The sequence below is a fragment of the Pithys albifrons genome, chromosome 1 (assembly GCF_047495875.1).
Source record: "Pithys albifrons albifrons isolate INPA30051 chromosome 1, PitAlb_v1, whole genome shotgun sequence".
NCBI classification, from domain to species: domain Eukaryota; kingdom Metazoa; phylum Chordata; class Aves; order Passeriformes; family Thamnophilidae; genus Pithys; species Pithys albifrons.
Window position 1 is genome coordinate 61,281,171 of NC_092458.1, and position 23,286 is coordinate 61,304,456.

Below are 23,286 nucleotides of genomic sequence, written 5' to 3' on the forward strand. Positions count from 1 at the left end.
CAGATTAAAGTAATGTGCTTCAGGGAGCAAAGCACAGCAGACTACCTCAGGGAATGAATTGCCCTGTGTGAGCAGGGGACTGGATGCAAATGGTCCTTTTCCATCTCCAATTTGTGCAGCTCTGCTGGATTTGTAAGTCTCAGAGACCTGGAATACAGTGATCTGCTGCACAGTACAGTGGCATGATCTTTTTTATTTTTATTTTTTGATAGCTTAAGTTGGTTTAAGTATTTATCACTTGCTAAACTTTCGTTTCTGACTTTATGTTGCCCCTTGTCTTCAGGAGGCAAAAAATGCTTAATCTCTACAATACCAGTTTCCAAGCAGCCATGTAAATGCTTATGGCAATACCCTGCTGGGGCAGTTAAGGAAGAAGTGATGATGAGAGAGTTGTGAGCAGAGGGGTGCAGACAAAGAGGAGGAAGCCTTTCAAACCATCCTTCTGTGAAAGCCAGGTGTGAAGATGGCCATATTCTGGTTCCTGCTGATGATCTTGTTGAAGTTACCCTGACACTGCTAACATGTTTGTTAGGTGGAAAGATTCAGGCTTAGACTGTAGACACCCCAACCTTGCCTTATTAATTTTTATGTAAAAGCTGTTTCCACAGTCATTTTAACCAAAAATAGCAGATGTTTACACTGTGAAGTTTTGTTGTTGTTGCTGCCTGCAAACTGCAAAAAGTGTCCCATATTTAATTTAAGCTTATTTCAGTTATTTAAAAGCAAACAAAAGATGCATTCATAAACCATGAGTTAGAGTATCATATTTTCAAGTGACACTTTTGCATGGTTTCCCAGGGGCATATTGTTCCCGATTGAGGTATGTAGGCACTGAGATTATCCTAAGTGGAGGAGTGTACAAAAAGGAAAGATACTCTGGATTTTGTTCATTCCTGGGAGCACAGGATCTGTCAACCTGTTGGATTATACCTGCTTATCACATCATCTGGCCAGTCCCTATGGTCTCCGTGAGAGGAACACTCACCCATATCTCAACCTCTTCAGATCCCAGCTGGATCTTCTAGGTTAAATGGCTAATTGCAGGTGAGTGCTTCAGTGGGCATTAGTCAAACACTGTAGTTACAATGGCAGATAATGTCTTTGTAGCTGCACACAAAGGAAAATGTCTGTTTCTTTTGTTCGTTGCCATCCCCACAGCCAAATATGAAGAGCTGCTGATTTAATCTCATAATCTAGGAGGACTCAGTGGTACAGCTTTAACTTAACTGTATCTAAGGTATTTGTATTATACAGCCATGCTTTCTTCTGCACATATTCTACATTTGTGTTAAGCCACATGGGGATATTGGAAGATGCTGCAGACCCAGATGTCTACTGGAATCTCAGACTATGTAATCAACTGTGGTCATCTAGACATTAGCTGAAGAGATGTACCATACAGTGAATAATGCCTGACTTTGGTGCCCAGAGTTGTACATTCAGGGTTGTGCAGGCCATGTAGTGAGTTGTGAAAGTAGCTGTGCCCACTCCTCTGGGAGCAAGGTGGGCTATGCCCTTGGGAAACTTAGGTTTGTTTATTTCCTAGTTGTTTTGATTTTTTTAAGTGTTCCCCTCCCCTGTTAAATAGAAAGATAGAAGGAAATAAAGTTGAATGAATTTGAGTTCAGTGAGTCCAACCATAAAATTGCATGATTCACCCAGCTGTTTGTTTTACTTTTGTTCTGGGTTGCAGTAATTTAAACCTTGTGTGAACACCTTCTCTCAAGGTTTCAAAGCACCACACAGAGACAAGAAATCCCTGTGCCTTTTGGAACTATTATCCCCTTTTCCTCATGTAGAGAAAAGAAGGCTTAAAGAGGCAGTATGAGTAACACAATAGTTGCACAGAAATCCCTGGTGGAGACAGAAGTCAGTTTGTAACCCTTGTGACCGCCCAGGTCTCTGTAGTGATTTTGGTAACATTTCTCAGTCATTATAGTTGCAGCTTTTTGGCTTCAATAAGTGGCATCATGTCAATTAAAGACAAAAATAATGCAGTCCACCAGGACCTTATATATGTATATTCAACCCCTTGTCTCTGCTGAGTTGCTCACTCTGCTCTTTAAATCCTATGAGCTGAGGGACAGCCAGAGCTGCTTTGCTTTCATCCAGAGCCTCCTGAGCACTAGCAGTGCCTGGAAGTTGCACCAGAAATGCAGTGCAGGCAAGGTGATATGTGCTCCTTGAGCCTTGGCCCTTTCTGCTTCATTGCTGTGAAAAGCCTGCAACTGAATATCAATTCATTTGTATTCAACCTGGCTGTTCTGCTTCCAGACCTCCTTCCTTGTCTGCAGCTGACAGGATGTCACGAGGAAGTGACACGGCAGTGACAGTTTGTGTGTCATGGTCCACTTCTATTCGAACTTGATTTTTATCTAGTAATGAATCAAGCCACAGGAGTCCAGTCTGGGAAAAAAAAAGAAAGTGTCCCGAGGAAACAAGCTGAAGCTAGAAAGTTTTTCAGTCCATTTGTAAATAAGAATGCATTACAATGTGCTTTTCCCTTCCATACCAGACCCCGGTATTCTCACAAGGTAGAGTGGGTACAAAAGGGGTTTTGCATTATTTATTAGTGTGCCTCTGTCACACATAATGAGGGCTATAAAGTATGTAAGAGTTTATAATTGGCTATCTGCAAGAAGTAATCCTAAGGGGGCTGTGTAAGGATCAAATAAATTATGCTTCATTATAGTAGTTATGCCACGGATAATAGAAAATTGTTTTTAGTTGGAGGAAGAAAAAGAAGGAGAAACAGAAAAAGAAAATCCCTCATTACTTCCCAGACCCGCTTCTGTCAAAGATTTTACAGTCTGAGGGAAGATTTCAGTATTTCCTCTTAAAATTCCTGATGTGTTCAAGATGCTAAATAAGCAGTTGCCAAGATACTAGTACAAATAATTCATAAATGGAGTTTATCTAAATTGTTTTATTAATAAACTTTACTGAACTCTCCCATGCAGTTAAGCAGGAATCCCAATTCCCCGCTATCCGCTGTTGGCACATCAGCTTTCAGAAATGAAACTTTTATCTCTTCCTCTCAGTGGGATAAGAATGTCTGCCCTCCCCCTCCTTCCGGAATCTAATTATTGTTCTGATAATTCAGAACAAGGATTCAGTGGCAGTAAAATATACAGGAAAAAAAAGATGAACAGCTGGTCCTGGAAGCTGCGATGGTATCATTTTAAAACAAATGTTTATATTTTAGAAAAGCCAGGAATAAAGGGATCTCCATGTTCCCAACTTAGTAATAGGGCTCTTCTGATGCTTCTGGATACAGTTTTTGCTACAGAGGAAGTGCCCTTAGCTGGTTGGGGGGAGGAGGAACCCTTTTCACTCTGTTCTGCACAGTTGGTGTTTTGCCAGCTCAACCCAGGACACCCTGGAGTACATGTCAGACAAGGAAAAGCCTTGCCAGATCCAGAAGGGAGGGAATATCCCTTCCCTTAAAGCTGTTGCTGGGTATTTCTCTAGTTTTAAGTAGAAAGTCAAAGGAGGACAGGGTTTCTCTCATGATAAAGTATACTTGGTTTTCAACAATTTCCAACAGTGAAAATTACCTGTGCTTTTGTATATTAAATGCAATACTTTCACAAGTCTAACAATATATCATATAACCCTTATGGGGTCATAGTTGCACTAGCCCCTGTCCAAGACATAAAAGAAACTCATGTTTTGGAATACATTAGTAAACCAGCATTTTGTATGAACAGTGTTTTGTTGAAACTGTAGAAAGCGGGAACCAACTGCAGGGCCTGGGAGCAGTGGAGGGATTGCAGCCTCTGTAAGTAGCCTGGCTCAGCCTGCACACCAGAAACTGCGCTCCAGCTCCAGACAGGGGCTGTTTGCTGAATATGTCAAATAGCTTTGGCTTGGCATCACTTGTTATTTGCATCATAGAAAACATAGGGCACTCATTTCATATCTGAAGTATAAGTTGGGGGGACTCAAGCAGAAATCAGTGACGCAGATGGCCAGTGAAGAGCTGAATGTGTCACAGGAGCCAACTGGTTCCGAAAGAATGCAAACAATGGTTAGTATATCAGAAGAGTTGAAAATAAGGGACTTTTCCTCCTTGAAGGCTGTATAAATAGTCTGTGCCATCATTAGTGGTTTCTGAAGCCATGTAACATTGCTCTCACAGCTTGTTCATTTTCTGTTCCTGTTTTTTTTCTTAAATTCTTCTCAAACCTCATAGAAGGTCCAGCCAATGCTACTATTGCTCCATAGCACTGCCTACTCCAAGGTCCATATAAGAATGCATTCTTGTATCTAGCAGTTGCATGCTCCAGTCACTAAGTATTAATTTATTAAGCCAATGACCTTTTAAATTTGAGGAGAAATATAAAGTGCTGGGGATGGCATCAAGACAAGGACAGGATTTTATCAAGGAAAGCCTTTATGGCAAAGAGTTACTAGAAGAATCTTCCACTGCTCGTAAAGCATCATTTTCAAAAAGGAAGAGAGAATAATAATGAACTACAAGAGTCACAGCTGAATTTAGGGTTTTGCTACTTAGTGTTGCCATCACCTTCAAGTTCTTCATTTAACTTTCCTTTTGGGTTCTCTCCATTGAAAGCAACAAGTTTTATCTATTATTCATCTGCTCTGATAGTATTCTGGCAGGGCTTTTTGAAAGGAAAATTCCAACAGATTGTCAAAGCCAGCAGCTGCAGAAATCCTCTGGGAAGGAGAAAGCAGTATGGAATAGCCAGTTCTAGCAGGAAAAAATAATAAATTGGGACTACTTAATCCACTTTAGAGAAGGGTGCAGCAAAAGGGGAGGGGGGGGGGGGGGGATGAAATGCTTTCTCAGAGTCTTAGTAGGAGTTTAGCAGTCCATGGTTGAAGGAGTGAACTTAAATTACTACAGGAAGATACAGGTTAAACAATGTGAAGTTTCTGTTTCAGACACAGATCCACAAAACAGAATGTCTTAGAAGATGTTGGGCTCTCTGTTGTGAGAGGCTTCTTAAGAATGGAGTCAACAAATATTTCTTTTGGAAGGGACAAGTAGAGTTTATCCTGACTTTGAGGCTGAAAGATAATTTAGATGACTTCTTCATGTCACTTCCAGCCCAAGTTTTATTATTAAATTTTACTGAACTCATTTAAAAATTAATTCAAAGGTGGGCTCATCCTGGGAGAAGCATTCCATTCTACTCAGTTCTTCCCTGTCACAGACTGGTTTTGTTAACAGAAGGAGTTAAGTATGTTTGAGTTGCTGGTAAGCTTGTCCATATGAATCCTCTCTGGAGACAGTAAGTGGCAGTGCCAAATTTTTCGGAGCTGCAGATGTGCAAAATATTTGTACCAAACTGCAGCTGTTATCCAAATATATGTTCATCACATTTGATGGCAAACTGAAAAATGGGATCTATTTGAAGGAAATTGACTTGGTAGAGTGTTTTTTCCTCTGCAAATTGGGCTGGTTATTGAGTTTGAATGCCTTCAGATAGAAAGCACAGAAAATTCCATATTTTTATTTGTTTTTAAAAATAAAAAATATCTCTTTTCCTTAGTTGTAGCTCATGGAGCAAACTTTAGGGCATGCAGAATAAAACACAGACTAACAGTATGGAAACAGTATTTTGAGTGTCACATAGTTCTTATTAAAGCTGTGCTGAATCTTATCATCTCTCTTACCAAAAACAAAGTAGCTGAGAATGAGGTGATAGTTAAGTTTAATTGAGGAAGCCATTGAACAATTGATTTCACATGGAGCCTATTATTGCTTAAATTTAACTCCATTTCTTTTGATTTTCCACTGTAATTCAGTGCAAAAGCAAACGGCACTGCATATAACTTGGTTCATTCACAGATTAACTCGTGCTTAGCTACATGCTCTGCAAGTAGCCTTGTGAATGCAGAGGGTATTTTAAAAGCTGGTAAAAATTGCTGCAGCTACAGTAATGCAGCAGCAAAGAGTAAATTAAACTGACCTCACCAGTTCCCATGTATGTCACAACACTTTGCTGTCTGTGAGTTAGCCATCAGCAAGCCCTGCCCTGTGCGGACAGATATGCACTTGGTGGCTGCAGGCCTGTGTGTCAGCTATGTTGGTGTGTACATTTTTGCAGAGTAGAAGATTTAAACCTGTGAAGCACCAGTGAGAATGGCATAAAGAGAAAAGGGATTCTCAGCTGTGCTTGATGACTGTCACTGACTTTTACAGCATTATTTCTCTTACTGTATTTCCTATCTAGGGAAGTGATTTCCAAACTCGTTTGATTTGGGGGGGTCTTACAGACTCTCCAGTAGAAATGTAGACCCATTTAATCTTTATTGCAGGTAAAGATTGCCTAGTAGTGTGTATGAACTTGCTTGGAAGTACTCTGTGGTTTGCCAGAGGGTCTGCAGAGCGGGCATGTAAAATTCTACTTTGAAGTCTTGAGTATAGCTGAAGTTTTACTGAGATATGCAGTGGTTGATCTTCTGTTAATCTTTGGACAGCTCTACTGAAATAAAACCAACTAAAAATAAAAGAAAAGCAAAAGCCTGATATGCAGTATTCCTCCAATTGATGCATGCTTTGCATCAGTTCCAGTATTCCTGTGACTTTGGGAATATGCCACAGGAGTGAAGGAATTGGCTGGATGTCTTTGTTGCTTTATTCATCATCTACAAACTGTTGCTTTTGAACAGATCAGTGGACTAATAACCATGGAAGAGCAATTCTTTGTTATTTAATCTGTGACTGAATATTTCCAAAAGCTGCAACAATCTAGTGGTGAAATCACCGGGGCAGTACTCAGGAGTTGGGCTGCTGCAGACTTGTACTTAATGCTTGTAACAACCTTAGTCTGCCCAGTTTGGAGTGAAAAAAATATGGAGATACCTGTCCATTTATCCATTTCTCTACTTAGGCATTTTCACTGGTGCAGGATATATTTCCTTCATTCCCTCCTTATGGTCTTTCATGAGATCAGTTCACATACTGGGAAAAACTTTGAGCATGGATCTTCTGAAAAGCTCAGGCTAGTTTTGGTCAGTCTCCACTTGCTACTGAAAATCATATTAATGAAAAAGAATATGCTTCATCAACTATGACTACATGAACAATTATGCATTTTGGGAAGTTAGTTATTAAACTATCTTTTTTTTAATTGCAGTAGGCACTCTTGTGTTTCTAATAGAGTGATTTCTATTTAAATACATTATGCCATATGCCATATGCTGCTCTACACTCTTTGAACTGTCAAGCATTTGATTTTGAGTCACAAAATGAGGGGGTGAGCACATAGATGGGTTGTCACATAAAGAAATCTGATGGCATGTGATAATGCTCAGACTGTTTTTTATTTTTTCTTCTCCTGTGAAGCCTGTAATGTACAAGCACTGATCATGGCTTGCCAAACAAAAATGAGCTGACAGTTAAACTCCAGAGTGTTTTCTGGAGTTCTTCAAGCATTTCAGTTCCACTCTGCAGATTCACTCTGCTTTTAACTGGCCTATGTCACTTCCTTCTCAGAACAAGTGGTGTCAATCATTTTACTGTGTGACAAACTCTGGGAGGAATGACACAGAGATTCACTAAAGCTACTTCTGAGTGGTCTAGCTCTGTGGTAGGAATTGAGGCAGACCAAGGCCATTTTGAAGCACCACCTTGTTTCCATACAAATAACTTCCTTTTAAGGTCGAGGCTACAGCATACACTCAAAGCAAGACAGTATTTCCTTCAATCTTCTCTTCTTCCATAACAATCAGGTCATTTCCCATAAAGGAAGACAGGATTCATGACATGAATGGAGATATCTGCATCTTAAGGGCCAGATGAAAGCAGGATAGAAGATAAGGAATAAAGAGTAGGTGTCTTTGGGCTGGCTTCAATTATGGATTCGTACACTTTCTAAAGGTGTTTACAATACAGCTATTTTCCCTTGAGGGTAGATTTTTAAGTCCACATCAAGACCAGTAGATATCTAGGGTGAAATGCATTAGGGTAAACCTAGAGGTTTTGCTCTGTTAGAGATACCCTAGAAGTCTGCAAGATCTCTGTGCGGGCTGTCAGGTATGATAGAGGACAGGGAATCTTGCACTATACTGGAGAGGCAGCTGGAAAAGCAAGATACTGAACAGCATTTAACCTGAAAGAAAGTGATGTATTTCGTTGGCTAAATCTCACTCTTGGTTGATACTACCAGAGAGCACAATTCAGTCATTGGCCTACCTACAAGGGCCTAGTGCCATTTGAGTTGCCCTTGGCTATTCCACCTCCAGCTGCTAGTCCAGATGCCTATGGTTTTCCCTGCTGGCTCTGTCATGTCCACCAGTTCCATGTGAATGTCTTTGCTGTCTTAAAGTTATGTGAACTTAGGTGTGTTCCAGCCATAGAGCTATGCTGGTGTATTCTTTAGGATGAGAAGAATACCTTCTAGACTCCACTGATTGGCAATTTCACAGGGTCGGTAGGCCCTGTGTCATCTGAGGCACCTAGAAAGGGCGACCTATGCTGTTCCAGAGCAGATGGGCTACCCAGCTGCAATGCAAGTAGTCTTGTGTGTGTGCATGTAACTTGAGCCCCAGCTGCCTTAAGCTGAGGTGCCTGAATGATGGACAAACACATTCTAAAAGGTTTCCATGTTGGAAAGAATGTTAAAATAGTCCTATCTTCTACTTAATATAGGACCAACTCTGAATCATGACTATGATAATTACTTTCCTTCAAGTATCCCCTTTGGCAAACAAAAGTAGCCAAATCTGGGCTTATGCAGAGTGCTTGGTGCTGTGTCTTGTTTCAAAACACTGCAGGATTCACCATCTCAATACTTCCCCACTTACCTCCTTCATGGGCACAAAACCAGTACTTATTGAAGGAAGCCTGAAGGAGAAAACCTGGTGATGCTGGAATCTCTCATATCCAGTTTTCCACACCCAGCACTCCTGGTTTGTAGAAATTGCTATGGTGAAATCCTTTTTTCTTCATTTGGATCTTGATCCCTCATATCTGTGGAGTTTCTTTCTGGAGAATGTTTTACTTGATACCAGATACTTGTATCATCACTGACTGAGAGAATGAAAATATAAGAGGGACTCTGTGATTTAGTGGTAAGGGAGTCAGTCTGAAGTCTCTTCTTCGGTGAATATTCATTCTTTAATCAATTGGTACTACCTCCAGATACCTTCCATCTTGATTCTATGGCCATCATTAGCCTCATTTAACCATAACCAATATGATATAAATTGCACCGACAGGACTCTTGTTTCCTTGTATCTCTCTAAATCCCCCTGCCATGAATGGTTCTGTATAGTAAATGACAATAAAGGAGTTTTCGGTGAAATGTCAATTGTAATTCAACTAGTTCTCAAATATGATACTAGTTCTCCTACTGCATACAAAAAATAGGATTAAACTCTCAAATTTCTTAATATCTAGTGCCAACCTGTACAGACTGTGAAGTCCTTATACTGCTGCTTTATAAAATCTACTTACAAGAAGTACTTTCAGAAGTGATTTTCAGGGGTTGAAAGTTTTAGGAACTGCAGCCTCTTGGGACCTTCTGCATCAGCTTCCATGTTGCAGGGCTTTGAAATTTGTGCTGGTACTTTCCTTTCCACACTGACAGCAGCTGCCACATCTCTATCACTTGCCCTTATATCAAATGGCCCCTATTAATTCACTTCCATTTAGCAGGAGCTCTGTGTTTGATTTCTCCACTCTCCCTACTTCACTATTTTTTTTCTGGGGGGGGGTTTCTCCTAGCCCCATTTTCTGAAGCCTTCAGTATTGCTTAAAAAATGGCCAGAGCCAAATAGAGTACACAAAGTCTTAAGCTTTTGGGTAACCATGTAGCATCTCTGGGTGGGGAAATTTCCCGCTCTGGGCTTGAAGCAACTCTAGTAATGAGCACACCACCTTTGATCAAATGAAAATCAAAGCGACATGGTGCTTCATCTGTTATAAATCTCCTGTCGCTCCATTGCTCCATGTCCCATTCCCTCAATCACAATGAAAATAAGGGCTGTGATTTTGCCATGACACAGCACTTTGCTGGCTGGATCCACTCAGGTGTTCATAATACCTTTTTTAGGCTTGCTCTGCTACTGGCCCTGGTCTCCAAGAGCTCTAGGAAGTAGTAGTAGGCAGGTGGCAGCTCTTCACTGTGGCTCTTTGTTGAGGTTCAGAGCCAAGCAGCTGCCAGGCAGTGCATGCTCATGCTTTGAGTAACCCAAAATAACAGGAAAAGTCTCATTTAAGGGATGGAGTTTGACAGTCAGGAGGAGGGGAGCTAAGTCAAACGCAGTGACTTAAAACCTGGAGATCAGAACCAGAAGAGAAGGGAAGGGGGGTGGTGGTGGTGGTGTGTTTTGCCTTTGGCTGGAAACCCTATTTCCATCACTTTCAGATTAAGCAGTGTTATTGGAGGCTAGATCTGCAAAGCTGAAGGTCATAGCATGTTTTATTGTTCTTACACTTAATTTTGCTTTGTGTCTAAGAGTCCCTCTAATGTCCTGCTATAGCAAAGTCTGTGACAGAAGCACCTTCACCTTGAGTGAAACCCTGAACTGACTTGCTGTCTCTCATGCTGTGACCTTTGTTAGGAGGAATGGAAGGAAATCTGGTGCAGCATAAACGTAATTTCTGTCTGTGTGCCCCTGTAGACCTCTGCCTGGAGACGGATGAGTCCCTTACCATATTCATTCACACTGTAGGCAATTGTACCCTCCCTCAAATGAGGCATTTTCACTCAGGCTCAATAAGGAACCAGTCAAATGCCTCATGCTCAGTGACTACTAACTAGAGACAGAACTTCTGTCCTGAGTGTTGATCTTGTGCTTAAGCCTAATAAATGCCCAGTTATAGGTGCATGTCTGGATTTCCTGAGGGACAGGTCCTAACAGCAATGAAAGGGATCAGTGTGATAACATTTTTCTAGTGGAAGAAAATGAGAGAAACCAAAAAAAAAAAGATGATCCTGAGAAGAGGTAGAAGTGTAATCTACAATAAGGGATGCTTTTGGGTGAGATGCTGGAAGCTGTCAGTATAGACACTGTCCCTCACTAACTGAGTTGAGGCTTTACACCCATGGGCATGGGAGCCTGGCAGCCTCCAACTGGCATGGCCCTGCTCCCCTCTTTCCTCTGTTGGATCCTGCTGCTTTCTCCAGGCTCTGGAGTTTGTCTTAATCTGTTCTGACCCACTTCCATCACTTGCAGCTCCTGAAGAGTTCTTTGAACAGGAACTTCAGAAGCTGTGTCTACTGAAGTATTTCACATCACAGTTTTTTAACCACATTATTTGTTGGCTAAGGTATGTCTGAAAGCAGCAGACAACTTTACATGCTAGCTCAATTTTACTTTCACACTCCAGACTCACTTTTATAGCAGGTAAATGCTTTAAAGCCATTACAGTGAAGAGAGTTTTTAGATCACAAGAACCAGAGAGTCAAAGTCTGTGCTGCATCTAAAAATTGGTTTTGTTTTGCTTGTCAGGATTACTGTACCTTCAAATGACAGATGGGAATGTGAAAACTTTCTATCATCCTTGAAGATTCAGACTGATAGAGAAAAAATGTGAACAGAAAATCATCATTAAAATGGTCTTGAAAGGGATGACTTCCAAATTATTGTCTGTCAGCTTCTCCAGATGGCCTGAATATCTGTCAGATGAACAGTATACATTAGAAATCCCTAACAAAACAAACAAAAAAAAAAGGCAAGGTTGCATTTGGTCAGGTCTGAAAATGAAAAGGGAAAAATAGAAGATGAGGGGAACGAAAGGAAGAAGATAACTTGAAGGAGATATTTTTCACAAAAAAGTGACTGTACAAAAAGCAATCTTCAGTTCTGGTTTTATTTTCTCTCTGCAGTACACATATCAAGTCTGGCCCATTTATTTTTTTCTAAGTGAAAATACAGAGTGGGTTTTACAATGACACTGGACCCCTTCCTCCTTCAGAGGCTTCCCAGGGGCCTGAATACAGCAGTGCAGACCCCTCTAACTGCTGGCCAAGAAGGCCCTCATGGTGCCCAGCAGTCCCCTTCACTGCAATCATAGGGTATAACTGACTGAAGGTGAGGATGTACAAAAAATGAATGCCTATAGAAGGTTCTTTAAAAGCCCATCATCAAGAAAGCCACCATGAGTTTAGTTACCATTTTAAAATGCATTTTGTTGCAGCAAGATTCTGAGGCTGAGTCCAAAGCTGAATGCCCCATTTACTGCCATCACCAACCTCTTTATTCATCAAAGTGATGGTTTTGCCCATCAGGCTGACCTGGTTCACATGCTTAGGTTTACCCTATGCAAGGGAGAAGGAAGGACACTGTGGAAGGTTTGGCTTTATTTAAAAGGCTTTCGGGGGATGCAATTATCAAATGGGCTGACAAAAAAAAACAAGAATGAGTGATTTAACAGCCAGGGGCAGGAATAAGAAGAGCTGAGTGTGTAAAACTGGACTTGCTAGCTATGAACTGTCAAGGCACTTACAATTAATTTATGATATGATGTCTACATGGGTTATTTAAGGCACATCAGATCATTGGGTGGAGGCTGCCACTGAAGCCACAGCAGCAGTAGAAGGATTGCCCACTACAGGGATTTGCAGGCTTCTTATTTTGTGCATTGACCTTTGTTGATCAGTCTTGGTGTTTCTGAGTGCAGTCATTTTGCCTACAGCAAAATCTGGTTGTCTTTTGGTTTGTTAATCCTTCTGCATTTATTGTTTGAGACTTGCTTGTATCTAGGCTATTCTTGGTCAGTATTTTACCTCTTGGAGTAAGCTGACTGCTGCATGCCACAAATCACCCTTCAAAGATGAGACCTAGATCTGTGCCAAACCACTTAAGGTAATTACTGTCCCTTCCCTGCTGCATCCACCATATGCAGAACCTGTTATATGCAATAATTTTCAATCACAAGCACCACTCCTGACAGACAGGATCATCTTTCAAGTGCTAAGTATTACTAAAATATGATCACGCATTATACTCACAGCAAGAGTGACAGGGAAGGCAGTCTGGGATGGACAAGGATTACCCTGGATAGTAGATTTGCAGTTTGTAGGTCTGGGCAGCACCTCACTTAGCCTATATGCTCCTTTTAGATCACTTTTTGAAAGCATCCAACATTCTGCATGGACAATGAAAAGAGCCTAGCGGTTAAATGGGACCGTGTTAAATACTGAAGCCAAGAACTTAATTCCAGCTTTGGATTGCCAGAGCTTGTTGCACTTGGTCAGCCCTGGATCTGTCTGCCTGTGCCTTGCTAGCACATCGAGCCAGCTGCAGCACTCACAATAGCAGCACTTCACAGACCAGGGCAAGGAGCCTGTTTTATTCCCAAATATGGAACCTCTCCAGAAAAGCTGGTGTGTGACAGTGCCAACACCTCCACTGGTGCATGGTATATCATCTAAAACAGCAGCCAATTGCCACCAGCACCTCCATTTGCCGGCTGGCCCCATCTCCCTGACTGGCTCCCTCACACCTCAAAGCTGCAACCTCTTTTCTGAAAGTGCCATTTATAGATCTGCACATATCCTTCCCCTTTAAATTTCTTTTAATGACTGTAGTGGATAACAGAAGATGACAGATGATAGTAATTACAGCACATTGGGATTTGGTTTTTTTGCCTTTCTTAAGAAATGTTGTAGGCATCCTAAGCATTTTAAGCAGCTGTAAAGATGGGTGTGGTGTACTGGGTAGCATAGCTGACTAAATGCAATAACTATAGGGCAGGCCAGAATGTGACTCTTGAGCTAAACTAGTAACTGCTCTCTACAGAAGCTGCAAACTAAGCTTAATGTTTTCCACTGGGTTTGCACCCCTTGGATTTAACATAGATCTTTCAGTCGAAGTTGCAGCTGTTGAGTAGGATCCACATCTGCTGTGATTGAATAAATTGGCTGCAAACCTGTATGAATTATTAGCAGTAATAGTATGTAGTCTTTTTGCTTTTGCAGGATTTGATCCTCGCGGTTAATTGGTTACAAACAGGGGTGGATTGATTAGAAGGGAAAGAAGGGACTTAGAGGCTTTTGTCCAAGGCCTGTTAACACCATGGGCATTGAGGCGCACCTCACCCTTTCAGTGCATAAAGTAGGGGAGCTTAAATGCCAATTCCCAGCTTCACTGCCCATGCAGACTGAAGCAGCAACAGCCCTGTTAAGTCATGTAGAATTGTGCTGAAAGCAATGGGACATGACACACACATGCTCATACATATAAACATACTTCACGGCATAAAGCAAAACTATGAAACCTATTCTTGCTGACTAGCAGGCTCTAAATCTTTGTGGAAGTCTTATGCTGAAGGCAAGTCCCTGATTTTGGCCCAAGTCTTCCCTGCAAGAAGTACTGGAGAACACAAGTGGTTTTTGTCAGTAGACACAAATCCACAACAGGTGCACACACACCACTATAGGGAAGTGTCTGAAGGTGGATCAAAATCAGCTGAAAACCGGTGATGTCAAAGGAGATGTAAAAGCAACAGCTTTAAGACTTGTGGCCAATTGGTACCTGTGATCAAATGAGTATTTATAGGCATAAGCTTTTTTGCCATTTTGGAATGTAGACCCATGCTGCTGGCAGCACCATTGGTCTCTGAAAGGTTTTGTGTTCTCTAACTGAAGCATGTGAGCCTGCCCATGGCTTTATACCTTGTCCTTTGCACATAAACATGCTGCCTCTCATGCTTAGGGATCATGTGTCAACACCAGCAAGAGACAGCAGTTTTCCATTTGATCTCGTCATCACAGTCAGTGCAGGCTGAGAGCAGGAAAGAAGCTGCAATGCTCGGTGGCTGCTACTCCACAAATGAAACTGAGCAGTGCTAAAGCCCATACTTAACTGGAGAGCCAGCTGTCGTGGAGTTGGAAGGCTTTCTGACACAGTTTTCCCTTACTTGGTTTATCTATTTCTAGGAGGCACAGCTAATGGTGAAGCTCAATGGTAGGTGCTGTGGGCCAGTTATTAGTCAGTGTGGACAGACGTTAAGGGCCAGCAGCCGTGTATGAGTTCCTTTGGAGCAATTCAACATTATGATATACTGCATTGCTAAGGAATTTTTGACCGAAATACAGGATTTATTTTTATTGAAGCTGGGCTTTAAACTTACAGAGATGGATATACAGAAATGTGTGAAGGAAATAAGGTATACATGTTTGGAAGAGGATGAACTGTGTTTGGAGGCTGTCAGTGTAAAGTGCTGTGAGCCGTATTCGTGGGAAAAAACCTAAACAAGAACCTGTTGCTGCAACAAAACCTAAAGAGAGCTGAAAACAAACACTCTGTGAATGCAATGGGCACTAGGCACTCTTGACACCTGAGGAGAGTAATTGGCAAGGGCTGAGTAAGAGCTTGTTCTGGGTCTGGGGGAGCAGCATTGTTATGCGAATAGTCTTTTCACTTGCTTGAAGTGCTGCTCTTGTGCTCTCCTGGAAGAACTGGGCAGAAGGCTTTCCCAGAAACTATCCGTGAGGAAGGGCTGGCTGCCATTTCATCTGGTCCCGTGCAGGTGGCTGCAAACCTGCCTTCCCTCCTACCTTCTGCGTACATCTCCCTGCCACTCGCAACAGAGCCCTTCGAGCATTTGCAAGGTCTCACAGTCAGTCTGTTCAAGTACATGTTAATTGAAGCCAGCCCAGCAAGGGTGGTTCACTTTTGACCAGAGCTGCCTGGACTGGCACCGTGCAGGTTGTGGGCACCACGATCAGTGTGGGAAGGGATCAGAACCACCACAGGACTGGCTGGGGCTGCTACGGTCCACTGGTCTGTGAGGATGACTCTGGCATCAAGGTGTTCTTCCTCCCTTACCCATGCATTCTGACTTTTCTTGGTATAACAGGTCAAGTGAGAATCAGTTGGGGGTTTTTCATAGTCTTAAGCTGTCTTTAACAAATGTAGACCCAGTTTTGGGCGAAGTTCTCATGTCTGAGAAACACCCTCTCTAAGAATTTGATTAGAAGTGATTCTCATTTACGTGGATTCCACCAGCTGCCATTGGCTCTATGACCGCCGGGGGAAAAAAACCCAGATGATACTGTGGAAGTCATTAGCGAGGACATTAGCAGCAACCATATCCAGGTCAGGCAAAGTTCTGAAAATACCTACCATTCACATGTCCTTAATTGCTTTCCTCCCCTTACAGCTGTTGGGTGAATTCACCATCTGAGAGGGAGCTGCCTCAGGGATTTCTTTTTCATTATGTGTTTTAGATATAGGGAGACAGGAGCAGGCAATGGCGGCTCAACAGGGGAAGAAGGAGACTTTAATGGCAAGAAGAAATTTTAACTTAGAGGAGGAAGATCTGAGGAGCCAATTTTGGGCATAAACAGGGCCAGGTGTGCTTGGAGTAGCAGCAGAGGAGCAGCTGAGCTACTTTGCTAGCAGCTGAGATGCTAAGAGCATTAAACATATTTTGAAGAAAGATGAGATACCACTTCTGGACTTCAGTGCCTTGTTCAGGCATGTCTTTGAGCAATTCAAGAACATAATAAAGTGATTTCTGTATCTGATAGCAGCATCAGCAATATGAGAAGCTTAGATACCTTGAGAATGGAGAAAGTAGAAATGTACAAAAAGCTCCAGGCCCTGAGCCAGAATCCCTCTCAGGACTCCTGTTAGACTGGTGTGATATCCTCAGTGTCTCTGTCACAACATTCAGGGCTTTTCTGTACAGCAGAAGTGCTTTGCCAGGGAGCAAGTTCTCCTTATTGTCAGGACAGGAAGAGCATGGTGGTGTGAGGTCAAGAGATGTGCACAAATTCAGCAAGTGACAGCTCTAGGGCTTGAAACCTTGTGCTCTGCCTAGCAGATGAAAGGCATCACTGCAAACTTTATGAGGACTTGCTTGCCTTTACAGCCTGTGAAGTGTCAGGTGCTCCCGGCATATTATCTACATAGTAATTTGTTTCCAGTCTTATAAATAAGATCTGACACAAAGGAGGTAACATTTAAATGCTGTAATATACATTGAAATGTTCTCTGTAGGCTGTCTGTGTAAGAAACTTTGCTAGCTATACCTGCTTTTAGGCAGTTGCTGCAGTGACAGCTGAGAATGCAATATGATAAAAATGCCACTTCTGCAAAATAATCATAGTGCTTTGGGTGATTCCCAGCAAGGTCTTGTGAAGGGAAAGGCCTTGCCAAAATGCACCTGTTTGGGACAGCATGAGAGCTGGAGAAAGTAAAGCATGTTGTGAATGAGAAGCCAAGTATGATAAAAGATAAATGGCTCAAGACATCAGTTGTTTCAGCTGAAGGACTTGAGAAAAGTTTGTGAAGTGTGTACCTGTGGTATGAATTGATCAAGGGATATGAAACCATTATTCTCTTGATTTTAAAAGGGTGAAAACCAAAGGAAAATGACAACTGATTAACACAAGTGTCAGTTTTCCTGGTAGAACTTAGATATACCCTGGTTGATTGTTGTTTTAATTAATCAGAAACAATCAGCTTGTAAATGCTGTGATTAACACAGCTTCTGTTTAACCCCATGTTGTGTGTTCCAAACTGTATATGTAGCAGTTCTGCAGAGTAGAAGTGAAGTCTAAAAGTTCTCAGATAAAAGCTCCAGAAGTTGAGGATGGCTTCTGGTGATGAATCACACAGGCTGGCTCCAGCCCACAGTCCAGCTCTAAAACAGTGCAGTAGAGTGCAATAGTAGGAGTGCAAATGGTTTTCAGGTGTTTTTGGAAGAAGAGGAGACCTTTTTTTTTTCCTCTGGAATTCCCAAATGGCAGCTTGACCCTTTGATTCCCAAGTGGCAGCCTGTGTTTAAGCTAAAGACAATTGTTTCTATAAACTTCTGTTTCCTTTTCTCCCCATAGGTTTGTTGATCGGCTCTGGTTGTGCCCTCTATCCTCTTGGCTGGGATAGTGAAGAAGTCAGACAAACCTGTGGTAACCTTTCCAACCAGTTTGAATTGGGTGAGTCATCATCAAAATATCTCAGCCATGCTAGACTCTTCTATGTGTTGACCATAGAAGAAAACTAGGACATGAGCACAGGCTTGGAGAAGCAACCTACCTGTGAGTGGTAGGCTATTCATATTGCATAATTCTGGTATGGTGCTAAGGCAGGGAATTTCAAATAATTTTCTGGAAATATTTTCCAGAAGAACATTGTAAAAGAAAATTAAGGAATGTATGTATGTGTGTGTGTCTATGTCTTTAAGATATAAATCAGATTTAATAGTCTTGCAGTGTGGGAGCTAACACTCCTGGAGTCCTTGACAGGGTAGACAGAGGCATCCCATCACTGTGTAGGTCAGGGTAATTCTTAGTGAGTGCAATTGGCTGTCTTTGAATTCTGGCATGCTTGTGGCCTTCTAACCCAAGCCTAAAGAGTATATCTTTTTGTTAGTCACATACTTGGGAAGCTGGCAAATAATATTTGCTCCCTATGTCAGCCTTCTCCCAAATAAGCCACTAGTCTTACTGTTGATGTCTGCACTAAGCCTGGAATGGGAGCCAGGGATGAAGCCAAAACAGGCTCACACCCATGCTTTCTCTAGAGAAGGCTCTGTGGAAAACAAGGGCACAGCAGCGACATAAGGATTAGGATCTGATGTTTAAATGCACATCTAGGTCCTTGTTTAGCTAGAAGAATTGATGCAGTTGCTGGTACCCTACTCTGGAAGTGCTCTCTGATCCTAAGTCACTTGAGAACAAGGAGGATCTGCAATTCTCCTGAAGGAGCAGGAGGGTCTGAGCACCTTGACCCCCGACAGACCTGACAGCTTCTGTTCCCAAGCATACAGACCTCCCCATTCCCAACCCTTGCAAGCTAAACCTTAGTGAATCTTAGAAATTCTTTCCATTGCTGTGTGTGCAGGACCTGTGCAGGTCCTGACAGTAATCCTACTGCAGGGAATAGTAGACAAAAATGATCTCCTAGGGTTAAATGCAAACCTGCTGCATTACCTTTTAGTTTTACACTGATGTTTATGTTAGATTTCAGAAGTAAGGAGATTTTTTCTCATCTCAGAGATGGTTTTTGCCAAGATATGAGAATGAATTGAAGTTGAAAGATAAAAAAATACTGTTTGGGAAGAGATGTTCCAGACCACCATCCCCTACATCATTCCTGTGATGTTTTGAGTACATTTGATAAGGCATGCATCCAAAAATTCTCATATCCAATATCAGTACCCATCACTACAGTGCCACTGGTTCTTATCAGCAACCACCTATGGTGCTGCCCGAGGGATGTGTAATGTGCCTTTACCTTGTTATTCTGAACTCTAATATCCTTCTGTAGTATTGATATTAAATGTTCTTTTCAGTGAAGTATAAAGTTTCTGCAAGATTTTTATTCACCTAATAATTGAAAGATGTAAACACAAAAGAGAGAGAGCAATGAGAACAGGAATGTATAGTTAACTAGCAGAAAAAAATGTCTCAGAACTGAGATTCCCAGCTGTATGGAAAGGTGTCTCAAAGGTTGTAGTATAAAGACTACAGAAAACTCTGTAGTAACTGCTGCAGGGAGCACTGAGGTTTGTTGCTGCCCATGGTCAATGTTGTGCAGAAGCCTGAAGTAGCTGCTAGCCAGCAGCACCCCCTTTGAAAGGCCAGCTAGCCACTTCACTGGTGCACTCTGACACCTGCTCTTCCATGCCAAGCATGTGAGCAGCTCTGCTCTTGTGACTCCTGCTTGTCTCCCTGTTTGTTCCCAGGTGGAGAAAAGTGCTACATTTCCAGGTTATTTCTCTATAAGAAAGTAGGTGTAATGCCAGTCTGAGTTCCTTGAAGACAAGACTTGGGCATTTACATATTGTGACCTTAAACACTGTCATGTCCACAATCAGAGTAGAGTCTCCAAGATCACCTTTATTGTCTCAATCTTAACTCATGAGCCAAAATTTGCATAAATTGAATCACTCTGCCATTAAAGTCAGTGAAGGAACACATGTGAAAATTTCAGCTGACAGCTTTTCTTCCAGGTACCCATAAGGACCATAAGATGTATTGCATTCACTGTGAAGGCAGGTATTCTTACTGTATTTTCAAGACCTGGAGCACCCAGGGCATGTGTTATTTATGCCTAGACTTGACAGCAGTGCTGATCCCACTGGTCTGCTGCAATCGTATGTTAACACATTAATTAACAGATTATAATGAGAGCTGAAATTTGCTGTAGTGATTTCTGCTAGGCAGCTCTGCCACTAAACATCTCTTTTCTGCATATGTTGGCAGTGAACTTAAATGCTTGACTAGGATTTTTTTTTACTTAATGTCAGTGTCTAGTTGATCCTGTGCTATCAGAATCATCTACAAGGAAGAGGTACTGTCCGAAGGCCATTTAATAACCACACTGCTCATCTTTCATAAATACCTCTTGGTTGGTGATAACACCAACCCTCTAGTCTTTTCTGAATCATTAGAGACAGGCATACTCATTATAGCCTACAGGCCAAAAATGATGTTTCAAAGACTTAATCTCACTAAGTCTCAAGACAAATTTAAGTAATTATTGCTTTCATTTGAATATTTAATTTGATTAAGACTCAATGACATGCTTTCTATTCCTGAGCGTGTGAAATGAGTTGTATGAAGAACCACGCTGCATTCTAAATCTGCTCTCAGAAAATCTGAGCTGCCATGAACCCTGCGCTGGTTTGCTAATGGGAGAAAAGGTGGTGATGGGAGTGCTGGTCCTGACCTCCTGCTGCTGTGGATGCTAGTTAGAATGACACTGATGGAGTCTAATTCAGCACAGGTGGTTACTCTCAAACGGATGCTGGTCAGCAGATATCATTCAGCCTCCTCTTTGAGCACCGCAGAGTGACTGTTGCAGCTTGGGCCGCAGGGAATGTGTGCATGCTGTTAGGAAAGGAGGGTCAAAGCTCACCAGGTTTGACCACAGAGCCAGGAAAGGTGAAGGTTCAGCACTGAGATTTGTTGTGGACTTAAAAAAGGTGAGGGGAAAAAATGTTTGAGGTTAAAGGTAGAAAAGATAATCCAGGAGCTGCAATCTACAGTAGGAGGATGAGAAGAACAAGAGACAGGTATAGATGAGGGACTGCAAGAGCTCTTGAGAGGCAGCTGAATTGTGCACTGTGAAATGTAACATTAACCAGAAATGGTCTAGAATTAACAATTAAATGAAAATTTTTGCTTAACCAAAACATGACAACCCCCTTCCCCCTTGTAACATGTGCATATTAGATAAAATAAATAAACAGCAATGCTAAGAACCCATAAAACCCCTTGATCTTTAGTGGGTGTGCTAGACAAGAAATGCTTGTCATGTCTTCAGGCACTCTAAAAAGGTATTAGACTAATAGGCACTCCAAATAGTGCTGAGATGGCCCATATTGTGAAGAGAGAACCTCCTCCCTCCACCCCCATCAAACACACACATTTCTGTGTCTGTTCCAAAGCAATATTTAAAAAGGCTGCAGGAAAAATAATCATGCCTTTAATTTATTTATAAGTGGATTTGAGTGTATTCATTTTTAGAAAATCTGAGCTAACATTGTGAAATGCCCAGCAGTTTGCTGCTCTCTTTAAAAATGAATATTTATTTGGTTTTTATAAAGTGAACTATGTCCAAATGATTTACTTAAACATTTATGTATTTAGTTGATCTGGATTTTTTGTCAGTCAGTTGAAAGTGGCTGTACACTCCATCTCTGACATAGAGGAGTTATTCTTCAACTGAAGTTACCCTGCCAAGGACAACCCCATTTGTTGATTAAATGACATTCAATAGATGAGCTGTTTTGCTAATGGGGGTGGGAAATAACCTCCTTAACAGACAGAGACTGGTGCACCTGTAGAGGGGCTCGTGCCCTACTCTTCTCTAGTGATCTTGTTTTGCCATCATGAAAAAAAGCACAGTGATAGAGTAGGCCTTTGACAAATGACCCCTTGCTAATCTTGTTGTGGGGTTAAGGCCATGATAGGTCTCTGTTGTGTTCTCTGATTGTCCTTGCCAGCTCCCTAGCAGTCAGCATGACCTATATGTATGGAGGTCTTGGAGTCCTGCTGCATATTGCAGCATCCCATCGCAGGTCACAGGTGGAGCAGAGTTCCCACAGAAACACTGGAGTATGAACTGGAGCAATCTTCTGTTTTTAGGCAGTAACTCCTAGAAATGAGGGTCACTGTCAATGATCTGGAATGCTCTCATTAGGTAAAGGCTTTCACAGAATCATAGACTATTCTGAATTGGAAGGGACCCACAAGGATCACTGAGTCCAACTCTTAAGTCCCACATAGGGGATTGAACCCATGACCTTGGCATTATTACAATCAAGTTTTAACCAACTAGCTAATCTCAGGGAGCAATACAAATGAATGGAGGCAAGAAAAAATATTTTTATGTTTTAAACCAGCACAGTTGCTTGTTTATTGACTGAATCAAAATCCTCAGTCTAACTTGGCAAGAGGCTAATGTCTGAGCTGGAGACTGAAGTAATAAGAAAGCAGTGCTTGAAGGGACTGCCTTTCACTGAGGATGGATCAAAATCATCTTAATCTCTTGTCACCGTGAAAACTGTTATTGCTGTATTGCAGTATTTACACCCTGGAGTTGCCTATGGGCCCATCCAGGGCAGCACTGACATGGCACAGCAGTAACAGTGCTGCTGACTGAAGTGTGTCAAAGTGAGTCAGACCTACAAAATCCCCTAGTCTGCAAGAAGAATTAGCAGATTTCCCTAAAGCAAGCATCATTATAACATATCATATAGCACACATTCAATTTTGCTGACGTAGAGGCACTAATATTATTTTGTTTTCATTTCTAAATGTACCACATAAGAACAACAACTGAAAAATAAGGATTTTATCAGAAAATTCATTAAAGTAAGGGACTCTTCATTAAGGGGAGAATATGCTCTGAAGTGAAGACTGCACTAGACATTTTCAAAAGCTTCCACATTCTGCAAATTTAAATTGTGTGAGGAAATCTGATTTTGCATGCCTGTTTTAAAGGGCAATGTGAGTGTGTGAATGTAAGTACATTAGTATTGGTTTTGAACGTGTAAAATCAATATAAGACTTAATTTTAGGCTATTGATTTCCTTGGATGTGCATATCGAAACTGCTCAGTTTTGTTACATGTTCCTTAATGTGACAGGTGAAGAGGCAGCCAAGTCCCCACATAAGGTCCCAGAGAGGTCAGGGCATGCTCAGTTTAGCTCACAAAGTCGAGGCTCAGTTGGCATCTGGTGAAACAGCACTAGAAGACCAATACCTAAGAGCTCAAACAGTAAAATATTTATCTAAAGGAAGATTCATTTATCTGAACATAGATGACTTATGCCATCATAGGTTCCCTAGGAATTTTCATCTGGCCTCCAGCTGCCAGTGCCCTACCACCAGATGTATGAAATGA

General features: G+C 41.7%; 1 protein-coding gene across 3 annotated transcripts in view; it reads left to right on the forward strand.

Moving 5' to 3' along the window:
• The window catches only part of LHFPL6 (LHFPL tetraspan subfamily member 6), a 150,320-nt gene that overhangs the window by 115,085 nt on the left and 11,949 nt on the right, over positions 1-23,286 (forward strand). For 2 of the 3 annotated variants that reach the window (XM_071571014.1, XM_071571024.1), the window contains exon 3: positions 17,769-17,867. The exons of the other annotated variant lie outside the window; for it this stretch is intronic. In XM_071571014.1, the coding sequence (XP_071427115.1) occupies positions 17,769-17,867 (99 nt within the window). The remainder of the gene's footprint in view (positions 1-17,768; positions 17,868-23,286) is intronic. 3 annotated transcript variants of the gene reach the window in all.